Source organism: Camelina sativa, chromosome 19, assembly GCF_000633955.1.
Source record: "Camelina sativa cultivar DH55 chromosome 19, Cs, whole genome shotgun sequence".
Taxonomy (NCBI): domain Eukaryota; kingdom Viridiplantae; phylum Streptophyta; class Magnoliopsida; order Brassicales; family Brassicaceae; genus Camelina; species Camelina sativa.
In genome coordinates, this window is record NC_025703.1 from 4,178,140 (window position 1) to 4,190,317 (window position 12,178).

A 12,178-nucleotide genomic window follows, 5' to 3' on the forward strand; every position below is an offset into this window, starting at 1 on the left:
ACGACGGTTAGCTTTAACCTGCGGAGGTCTGCCACGACGGTTAACTTTAACCTGCGGAGGTCTGCCACGACGGTTATGTACTTTTCTACCACGTTTGTTTGCTACAATGCTTTTTATAAGTTTACTCAGTGACCGGACGTTCCTTGGTCTGGTAACTATGGATGATCTTTTTCTTCCCAAGCTTTGAGAAATGTGTGATTCACTGGGAATGTCTTGTTCTGATTCCTCGAGAGTTGCTGGTCCTGTGTTGACCGGGGACAGCATAGAACCGAGGCCATCATTGCCTTGTTCTGATGAAGACGGATTGATTCTTTGTTTTCTCTTAAAGGCATTGGTTCTCCTTTTCCGTCTTCCCTTTGGAATGTTACTAAATATCACAAGTGTTCTATCGGTTGGTCCTTCTCCACCTGTGTGACCTTCTGAAGGGAAATCTAGACCACAATATTCCTCTTCTTCGTCTTGAACGTCAAAGTCAAGTCGCAAAAATCTGCCGCTTGATCTTTTTGGCCGTACATAACTGGTCTCTTCAGAAGTTTTAGTAGCAGTAGCAGCAGGTGGAGGAGCAGCAGCAGCAGTAGCAGTAGCAGCAGTAGCAGTAGCAGCAGAGGATGTTTTAACCCTTGGTTTAGATGATGAGGCTTTGTTTGTTTTGCCTTCACCAACAACCTTTGGCCTGGTCTTTTTTTTCTTCGGTGCCGGTGTTTTCAGCTGTCCTTTCTCATTATTTCGTGGTCTTCCTCTCTTTACTCCTGCACGAGATCCAGTTTCAAGGATAGACTTCTTGATAGGGTCGTGAGGCTCCTGGTCTGTTTCAGCTAATCTTCTGGCTGGCCTTTCTAATGTGATCGGAGGCAACTCAGCTTCTGTTGGTCGCAGACTGGTGCTCACCATCTCTTCAGGTGTACGATTAAGGTCACAAAGAAACCTCTGTTGAGTTGACACATCATCTGTGGTTCACCAAGACATAAGATATCAGGTAAAAATAGAATTCATATTATGAAACCTACTTTGACTTAAAGGTCCAGTCTAAATCTATTCTCCAATATGTCAAAATTCACAAAGCAAACCATCTAACTCTTCACTATACTATGCTGCAACATGACAATTTTATAAAAAAAATCCTACAAATTCAGGTTTACTCACATTGTTGTGTTTGCATTGTTCTTTGTCCAGAAATGCCTGTATTTATCCCAAGGGAGGATCCAGGGTTTGAAAACAACGGATTAGACTCCATCCTCCTACTATTAATCCATGAATCCATTGAGTATTGAGAGCTAAGTGATGATGATGATGATGATGATGCACCAACTGATGAACTTGTGCCGTACGCGTCTGTGTTATTAGCCAGAGCCAATAATTCTGTACAAGACATATTATACAACCCAGGTATTTCAAGACTAAGCCTCCTCCTGAAATGATCAATAAATAAACAATTCCACTTCACATCTTTCCATATAAAGTATAAATTAACAAAAAAGAAAAAAAGTAATTGCAGTGTCACACAAAGATCACACAACCAAAACCAGTTCATCAAAAATTTCCTTTGTTGCTAAACAGTGAAAGATATCTGATTTGTTTTCTTCCTTTTCCACAGTTTACACAAAACAGAATCACCAAAATATCTGGAAATTTTCAGAAGAACAGAGTAAATCACTTAAAAAGCAGTAAAAGCAACAAAAAAAAACCTGTTTGGTTCGGGCTGTAGATTGTGTTGCATGTCTGGTTCAAGCATGTTGTTAAACCAGATCATTTCTCCTCTTCTTTTGCCTGTGGATACAAAAAAATTGAATTGATTCTTTTGTGGTAGGTGAAATTTCCTCAAAATGTTTTAATTCTAATGTCGTTCAATTGACATAAGAGTAGAGATTTTTCAAAAAGAATAGAGATTTGATTCGAAAATAAAGAAAGTGATCTGAAAATGAGAGCTTGAAGTTGCAGGAGAGACTTACCATAGAGAAAAAGAGGAAGCCAAGTAAGCGAGAGTCCAAGTTTTTGGAGTTTCAGAGTCTTTGGAGTTTCAGAGGCAAGATCCTCGCACTCTAGCATGTGATGCAAAGGTCCTAAAGATAATACATTTGCAAAAGCTACCTAATCAATTGCCAGATTCCTTTGCTAACCCTAAGAGAGTAATAAAATCGTACATACCAGCTTGTAATGCACCATTACGTATTGATGTTCAAAAGGAACACAATAATTAAGTTGCTACAGAGTCTAAGGTCCGTTTGAAACGTGGTAGACCAATAGGTTCCAAAGGTAAGAACCCTCAGAAATCTAAGAAAGGTGCAAATCAAACCGAGGTTAAGGAAATTACAGAAATGGCCGCGGCAAATCCTAAGGTACCGAGTGAGGTTTGGGACGCTGAACCTCAAGGTCCTGAAGATATTGATAATAATGTGTTCTCAATAAATTATATCATGTCTGGAATTCAATGGAACCGGAAAGATGTCGACATCGATGAAATATTTGCATACAAGGTAGCACTTGAAATAAATGAGGATCATGAACCCACATCCATTTTAGAGTGCACTCAAAGACCAAAATGGTTAAAATGGAAAGAAGCTATCGACGTGGAATTAAGTTCATTAAAGAAAAGGAATGTGTTTGGTCCGATCTTAAGGACACCATTCGATATAAAGCCAGTTGGACATAANCGGGCTGTAGATTGTGTTGCATGTCTGGTTCAAGCATGTTGTTAAACCAGATCATTTCTCCTCTTCTTTTGCCTGTGGATACAAAAAAATTGAATTGATTCTTTTGTGGTAGGTGAAATTTCCTCAAAATGTTTTAATTCTAATGTCGTTCAATTGACATAAGAGTAGAGATTTTTCAAAAAGAATAGAGATTTGATTCGAAAATAAAGAAAGTGATCTGAAAATGAGAGCTTGAAGTTGCAGGAGAGACTTACCATAGAGAAAAAGAGGAAGCCAAGTAAGCGAGAGTCCAAGTTTTTGGAGTTTCAGAGTCTTTGGAGTTTCAGAGGCAAGATCCTCGCACTCTAGCATGTGATGCAAAGGTCCTAAAGATAATACATTTGCAAAAGCTACCTAATCAATTGCCAGATTCCTTTGCTAACCCTAAGAGAGTAATAAAATCGTACATACCAGCTTGTAATGCACCATTACGTATTGATGTTCAAAAGGAACACAATAATTAAGTTGCTACAGAGTCTAAGGTCCGTTTGAAACGTGGTAGACCAATAGGTTCCAAAGGTAAGAACCCTCAGAAATCTAAGAAAGGTGCAAATCAAACCGAGGTTAAGGAAATTACAGAAATGGCCGCGGCAAATCCTAAGGTACCGAGTGAGGTTTGGGACGCTGAACCTCAAGGTCCTGAAGATATTGATAATAATGTGTTCTCAATAAATTATATCATGTCTGGAATTCAATGGAACCGGAAAGATGTCGACATCGATGAAATATTTGCATACAAGGTAGCACTTGAAATAAATGAGGATCATGAACCCACATCCATTTTAGAGTGCACTCAAAGACCAAAATGGTTAAAATGGAAAGAAGCTATCGACGTGGAATTAAGTTCATTAAAGAAAAGGAATGTGTTTGGTCCGATCTTAAGGACACCATTCGATATAAAGCCAGTTGGACATAAATGGGTCTTTGTAAGAAAGAGAATGAGAATAATGAAATCGTGAGATATAAGGCACGGCTTGTCACACAAGGATTCTCTTAAATACCAGGAATAGATTATAAGGAGACATACTCCCCTGTGATGGATGCAATGACTTTTAGATATTTACTAAGTCTGGCTATAAGAGAAAAACTGGATTTGCGGTTAATGGATGTTGTGACCGCATATCTATATGGTCCACTGGATAATGAAATATATATGAGATTACCAGAGGGTATATAGCTCAAAGATAAGAGCGGTTCTCGAGAACAATACTGCATAAAGCTAAACAAATCCCTTTATAGACTGAAACAAAGTGGGCGTATGTAGTACAATAGACTAAGTGAGTACCTAGTCAAAGAGGGCTATAAGAATGATCCTATCAGTCCATATATATTTATAAAGAAGTTTGCAAACAAAGGGTTTGTCATCATAGCAGTATATGTGGATGATTTGAATATCCTAGGAACCTCTGGAGAAATCGCCCAAACAGTCGAATATCTAAAGAAAGAATTCGAGATGAAAGACCTAGGCAAGACTAAGTTCTGTTTGGGATTGCAACTTGAATACATAAATGATGGAATCCTTGTGCATCAAATGGCATATACTGAAAAGGTACTCAAGAGGTTTAATATGGACCAAGCTCACCCATTGCCTAGCCCAATGGTTGTGAGAAGCTTGAATTTGGATAGTGATCCATGAGGAAGGACGATGAAGAAATTCTCGGTCCTGAAGTGTCATACCTCAGTGCTATAGGAGCGTTAATGTTCTTGGCTAGCCACACTAGACTAGACATATGTTTTGCTGTGAACCTCCTAGCTAGATTTAGTTCATGTCCAACCCAAAGGCACTGGAACGGTATCAAACATGTATTGCGTTACCTACAAGGAACACTTGATTTGGGTTTATATTATACTAACTATAACAAAGAAGGTTTAGTTGGTTTTGCTGGTGCAGGTTATCTATTGGATCCACATAATGCAAGGTCTCAAACCGGCTATGTATTTACACACGGTGGTACAACTATTTCATGGCGTTCTATGAAGCAAACTATTGCAGCCACATCATCTAATCATGTGGAAATCTTAGCTATGCATGAAGCCAGCCGTGAGTGTGTATGGTTGAGATCGATGACTCAACATATCAGGACATATTGTGGCATGGCCGACGATAAGGAACCAACGGTTACCTATGAAGACAATACAGCCTGCATCGCACAACTCAAGGAAGGATATATCAAGGGAGATCGGACGAAGCATATTTTACCAAAGTTCTTCTTCACACATGAACTACAAAAGGCCGGAGAAGTTCAGGTGGTACAAGTTCCTTCTTGCGACAATTCAACCGATCTCTTCACCAAATCTTTACCGACGTCAACATTCAAGAAGCTCATGCACCAGATTGGAATGCGGAGACTTAAGGACTTCTAGGGATGCTTGGAACAGGGGGAGTAATGCGTGTTGTACTCTTTTTCCTTCACCATGGTTTTGTCCCAATGGGTTTTCCTGGTAAGGTTTTAATGAGGCAGCACCCCCAAGCGCATTACAGAGATCCTACTTAGCATTTGCACCGTTATGTCATCCAAGGGGGAGTGTTGTAAAACACGGATGAGTGGATTTCCATAACCGGTCCATACACGGCCCATAAGGCCCATCGGTCACCTCCTTAATCTATGTCGGTTTACTAGTCCTAATGTATTTGGGCTTTGCCTTTCACTATATATATGTAACTCTCGACTGGATTAATAATAATAAGAAGAAGAGAAAATCTCCTTCGAGTTTCTGTAGTTTACAACATATTTTTTATAAAACTGATAAATAAACTCTTGTTACAAAATTACTGCACGATCAAAATTGAGTTACACAGTACATATTAAAAAGCTGTATATGAGTACGCATGGGCGGAGCTAGGGTAGAAGCATGTGGGTCAATTGACCCTGGTGAAATTTTAAATTTAGTTGAATTTTTAGGAAAAAAATCAAATTGACCCTGATAAAATAGCAGAATTGACCCCTATAAAAAAAATTAATTACACAATTGACCTCTTAAATTATATTTTGATTTTGATGAATTGAATTCCTAAGTCTGACCTTAGCTTTTCATAGTGGCCCACTTGTTTTTTTTTTTTTCACTTGAGTAAGAGAATCTTATTATAATCTCTCTCCCATAACTATTTTTTTACATTAATGTGGTTTAATCTCATCTTTATTTTTTTTAGAAACAATGCAATGTACCAGAAATAGAAAAGCATAGCTAAAAAGTACATGTAGGAGAAAATAGTAATGTAATCCACAAATACGAAAGAGATCATTTTCCACACGAAATTAAAAAAACACAAAATACCAAAAAGATAAAAACAAAAGGCTACAAAGAGAAAGGGGTATAATGGTCATTTGAGAGATTAAATGCTTCATTCTGTTGTCGGAGTAGCACAAACTGCCAAAACAAAAAGAAGAGAGAGTGCCATTGATTGGTCTGCGCAAGTGGAATAAGAAGAAGGGAGGAGGAGAACCGCATGACCAAACCGTAAACAATAAAAATCACGTGTCTACGATTCCGTTTAGAAACCGTTTCAACGCAGTCAATACATCTTTTGCATAAATGTGTGTGTGGTTGATCGATTTGGGCCTAAAAATCCATTAACATTTTCCAAAGTAGAAGGTGACACTGAAATCAAGGACGAAAAACAAACAACACACTAAGCTCTAAACACAGTGGAGCTGTTTGGTTATATCTAAACTGATGTTTATTTTTCAGATTAATGCAAACAGATTAGGATTTAGGAGATTATATGAATCCATATGTGTGTCTTGCAATATGAATCCATTTGTAACTGGGCCTATATATGTTTCGGTGTTAAAGTTTTGCGTTGGGCCGATTTCCTCGTACAATACGATTAAACAATTGTAAATATCAGTAAACAATATGAAAGATTAAGCATCAGCGCAGGTTTGCCCGAGAGGTTAAGGGGGAAGACTTAAGTTCTTCTGCACATAAGTGCGCGTGGGTTCGAACCCCACAGCCTGCATTTTTTTTTCTCCAAGATTTTTTGTTTCCCTCTATCGTTGTCGTGTGAGTTTAATATAGTTTGTCTATATAGTGTTGAGTCTATGCGTATGCTTGGGGACTTGCCCGCACATTAAATATGTACATGTGACTGAACTAGAGATGACACTTGGCGTGTTTATTCATATTATACACACATAATATGCAGAACAGACCTAACTTCAATGTTGTTGTGGATAATGGCAACAAAACTGTTCAAAGCACTAAATAGTGAAAAGAAAGAAAAAAAGCCACTGAGTGTTGAATTTTCAATGCAAACAGATCAATTATTGTTTTTTACAGAGATAAGTTCCAGCACCGAAACATTACAAGTCATCACAACAAGAAACTTAAAATTCCACATCCCCCCAACATCTTTCTCTCTTTCTCACATTGGCCCCAACATTTTCCTTCCTTCTTCCAACGACCTCTAAGAGAAAACACACTCAAGGACTGACTAAGCGAGGATCAACCTCAACTCTAGCCACACCAGCAGGGGCTTTCTTGGCCACCTCAACCTCTCCTTTGACAAGATCCACCGCCACGTCATCATCGAGATTCTTCTTAACCTGTTCCTCATCGTAGTTAGGATCCCCTTCATCCATCGCCGCCGGATCTGGCTGCATCTCGTAATCCTCCATCCGATCCGGTCCCTCCCACGTGTACTTCCCACCGTGACCTGACTTCGACGGCGGTCGCCTGAGCGGAATCCCGTCGGAAGGATGACGATCCATCCGCTGTACGCCTTTCTCCATCAGCTTACGCTCGACGCTCTTGATCGTCTCCGGATTACGAGTCTTCAATTCGAACTTGTCAACAGCTTTCCGACCTTCCTCGTTCTGGTGCTGCGCTCGTAGCACCACCGTGTTTTTGGTTTCGTCAACCGATACAGCCTGCATCTCAAAAAGATTCAAGTATGATGATCACAATACTTTGCTATTTCAAGAGAACTGAAGAGTGTTTTGTTTATATATAAATATAGAGAGAGTGAAGAGTGGATAAGAAGGGAGGAGACATATATATCTGACGAACGTTCTAGCGAATACGTTGTCTTTCTCGTAGCTTACGGAAACGTCTCTTTTTTTACTATATTTTCTTTCTATTTTTGCTTTAATTATCTAATACAATGTCGTAATTATCCGTTCGACGACCCCATACATGTGCTTTTTTTTTGTTCACATCATGATCAGATTACATAGATACGACATCAAGATACATTAATATTACAACGTGAGGAATATACAACTGCAGAGTTAACTCAACTCAGATGCTGCTAAGAAAAAAAAAATTGATTAAAAGAAAAAAAAAAACTTAGTGAAAGGAGAGCAACTCCAAGTGAAGAAGAGCTAAGAGACTCTCCTTTGGTTTGTCAACTCATCTATGAAAATATAATTACTTAAAAACGAGTTTATAAAGTTACAGAAGCCATACGAATGAAGAAGACACGTATACGTACTACTACTAACTCACTCCCCTCCCGTTTCTATCGATCAAAGTACCCACTTGTTCTCCGCATAACGCCTTTGTGATGTTCCCAGCTTCCAGAAAGTTGAATACCACCACTGTATTTATATATACACCCAGACAAGAAGGATCAGTTCTTTACATTCTCAATATTTTATTCTATCATCCCAGTGCTAAGCAATCATCACTGGCTATGTATTCATTTTATTATAGTGAAATCAGGCTTCTAGAGGTCCCATCTAGAGTAAACCGTCTAGCACCGAATGGCCTACAATGGATGAGGTGAGAACAAACCTAAGGAATATCTACATGTTTACCGATGAATTCCAAAGACAAATTCTATAATCTGCAAATCACCAGGTTTAACTATTTATCCCAGTGTCTGATATAAGAGAGGGAGAGAGAGAGAGAGAGAGAGAGAGAGAGAGAGACCCCGACCTGGAAGGCTGTTCTCTTCACAGAAGTTAAGGGCCATTGTATCCATTGATGTAAGACCTCTAGAAGCCAAATCTTGAAATGTTATATGCTCGAATGTCACATTACTATCTTGTGAATGGCAGTCATACACACCATCAACGTTTGTTCCTTTCACCACTGCCTCCGCATTAACTGATAATGTGTAGGAGAGACTTAGGTTAGGACTTCAAACCAGTTACTGATCGAGATTTAAGTTGGTGCAGTAAGGAACACTAAAAGGGAGTAAAAATTTGTACTGTCTATAGCTCGAAGGGCGGCAGATGCATCAGAGGATAAAAGTGGATTTCCAAGCGTTGCACCTATGCCACCAAATATTACCACTCTTCCCTTATCTAGATGTCTGGTCGCTCGTTGACGATTGTAAGGCTCCCCGACACCTTGAACCGATATTGCAGTTTGTAATCGTGCCTGAACCCCTATTTTCTCTAGAGATGATTGAAGCAAAGCAGAATTCATCACAGAAGCCATCATACTGTTACACAACAAAGATTTGGTGAGCAGAACAACCTATATCCACCAAAACAGAACATACTTTTGTTTATCTGAACAACCCATGACAAATTCGTTGATATATTACTAAGACAATACAAATTTGTTGATCTGAACAGCCTATCTCCATAAAAAAATAGAAAATTGATTTGTTGATCTGAACAACCATCTCTAAGATGTCGACAAATATAGTAAGACGATATAAATTAGCTGCGAAGTGCATGGATGTTTTGGCAATGATGATATGTAAGATCATTTGTATGATGAAAAAAACAACAGATCTGTGAGAATTTCAGACCACAATGAATCTATATGAAAACATAACCCACCAAAATAGCAGATAAAATTCTCATACAGTATTTGTAGTAGCCAGTTCAATTATCATACTACAGCAATCATAATTTCGACAAAGCACAATACATTCTGCAGGCAAAAGCTACTGAAATATTTTGACCAACCTGATATGATATGCAGTGGTTCTATCCAGACCAGTAGCAGTTATCCATGTGCTGCCACAAAAAAAGTTCCGACTCCCAACAACTATCGCTACCTGAAAGAAACAAACTATAAATACCATTTGTCCAACGAAAGGATAAAATCACTAACAGTCTCGAACTGAGTATTACCTCTACACCAAGACGACAAGCCATTGCAACTTCCCTGGCAATCAGATTGATTACCTAAATAACCAAGAAGAGAATTTAATGCTGAACCAAATAATGAAAATATTTGAACGAAAAAGATAATGGAGTCTGGAAGAAACCTTTGGATCTATGTTATTAGGACCCGTGCAAGCAAGAGCTGCCCCACTGATTTTCAGAACCACTCTTCGCCATCTAGGGTGTGAATTAGCCTTGGGTTTGACGTTATTTATCTGAACTGGAGGGTTATACGTTACCAAGGGATACCTGAAACAAGAATACAAAACCAAAAACTTTCAAATTCACAAGAGGGCAAGAACACAATACAACAGGGATGCTAGTGATCGTTTCTGCATTACCTCCTAGCTGGCTTCACAGGATTCCCCATTGAGCTGCCGCTTCTATCTTCATCCGACGCACCTTTCGTCGCCAATGAATTGCCCACAATATCTTCCATCTTCTTGAACCAGGGCCAGTTGCTAGATGATGTTCCACCACTCATCCTATGCCTTTCTAGCTTATACCTCTTCTTGAGATTATCGATCTTGTTTTTACACTGCTCTACACTTTTACTCAGCTTGTCACACCTCTCACTCACCGATGAAGCTACATCTTCCCAATCCCTCCCCCGCAGATTCCCTCGGTTAAGCTGTGTGAACTTATCGGAATACGCATCTAACAAACACGCGATCGCCGCATCACTCCACTCTTCCCTATCCTTCCTGTACTCACCAGCAGAGGAAGACGATGTCCTCGGCCGCTTAAAGCTACCATGGGGAGTGGTCTCACCACCATTCGTTGTTCCTCCGTCACTAAGCTCCTCCTGACTCTGCCTCTTCTCTAGACGAGCACCTCCGATTCTGGANCACCTCCGACTCTGGATCTGTCCGCATCGAGATCCTCGTCTTCGTCGACAGCTGCGTTATTATCATCATACGGATTCGAATTTTCGTCCGCCACGAAAGGATTGACACCGTGAAAAGCGGAGGAAGCCTCTACAACGACATCGTTCTCGTCGTCCTCGTCGCCGTTCCTCTGGTGGTGATGCGACAAATGGATCTGGTTCGATGGCTTCGGGGTGAATCGCCTAGTAGCGTACGGTGTGTGATGAAGAACTTGGTGATGGTGGTGATGTTGATGTTGGTTAGGGTTTGATTGATCGTCTCCAAGTAGAGAGAAATCGTCATCACACGACGCCATTAAAGATACCGTTAGGGTTACACGGCGGCGGTAGCACCAGAGACGGCGTTAATTAGCGGCGAGAGGACGAAGAAACGGAAGAAGAAGGCGTCAAGACGTGAACTAGCGCAAAAGGGGATGGGCCGTCACAAAACGGCTCCGTTAGGCAGTGGTAAGGGTTGGTTGGGAATAAAAAATAAAAAAATGCTTAATCAGCCAAACAAAACCGAACCAAACATGATTCGGTTTGGTTAAATTAAACCCATATGCCATTTAATTCAACTTTCTTGAATAGTATGACATCTCATTCGTGTTATGATGATATTATATGCTCCTCTATTGAATTATTTTCTAGATATAAAGTTTCTTTACATGATCTACTTTGTGTTCATTGAACAATATCATAATTAAGAGTGTTGTTTTGTAAAAAATACATGTTCATGCAAAAAGAAAAAGAAATGTTCTGAAAAAATACGAACAAAACCAAATTGCGTGTGATTTTATCTCAAGTTTCACAAAACCAAAATTAAAAAACCCACCAAGTCGTAAATTGTAACCGTAAACTCAAGTATCCAAATCCTAACCAATGGAAACAGCACATGAGAAGCATTACATGTCGTAAGTCGTAACCATTATGACATTATCTATGTGCCGAGTATCAGCTTCCGTTACAGTCATTAGTACTTTCAATTTAAAACATTGGAAAAAAAGTGTTGACATTTACATCTGAAAAGAAATTGGTTTAGTCCAATGTCTACCTCTCAATTTTAGATATAGTAGTATGATTGCTTGAAATGGTGAACGATTCTTATGTCTTACAACAAGTAATCATACTAATATCATGAGTCATCATCGTGCCCACTGTGTATACTCGTCCCGTCCGATCACTTTGCCATCATTTGTTCAGGGACAAATCAAAACTGTACACTATAATTCACGACACTAATTTAATAACGGGAGTGTTTGTGATTTAACTCAACTTTGGTAACACATATTCATATTCGGACAAAAAATACAAATTTCATTAGATGAAAACTGTTAGGACTTTCAAAGCAATTTCAAATCACGTTTGGTTTCACGCTATTTGTTGATATTAGATGATGCTCCTCCAATATGAAAAACATGTAGGTTCATTAAATCTTGAATTGCTCATTGAATCTTACTGTCGGTGAAAAAAATCAGGTCTCGACGATTGCAAACAAAATGCGCCCGTGGCCTAATGGATAAGGCATTTGACTTCTAATCAAGGGATTGTGGGTT

At 39.3% G+C, this 12,178-nt stretch overlaps 2 protein-coding genes, 1 non-coding gene and 1 pseudogene across 3 annotated transcripts in view; 1 reads left to right on the plus strand and 3 right to left on the minus strand.

Annotated features, from left to right (window-relative positions):
* Positions 1-2,059, minus strand: part of LOC104767401 (DEMETER-like protein 2) — an 11,878-nt gene extending 9,819 nt beyond the window's left edge. The window contains 2 exon segments of the mRNA XM_019240798.1: positions 19-947; positions 1,144-2,059. Of these exon segments, the coding sequence (XP_019096343.1) occupies positions 19-947; positions 1,144-1,372 (1,158 nt within the window). The 5' untranslated portion in view covers positions 1,373-2,059.
* On the plus strand, positions 6,569-6,651 carry TRNAL-UAA. The gene has a single exon. It is a non-coding gene; the product is annotated as a tRNA-Leu (tRNA).
* LOC104764699 lies at positions 6,906-7,676 on the minus strand. The gene has a single exon (XM_010488282.2). The coding sequence runs from the start codon at positions 7,565-7,567 to the stop codon at positions 7,115-7,117; it is 453 nt and encodes a 150-aa protein (XP_010486584.1). The 5' UTR covers positions 7,568-7,676; the 3' UTR covers positions 6,906-7,114.
* LOC104764700 lies at positions 7,865-11,091 on the minus strand (annotated as a pseudogene).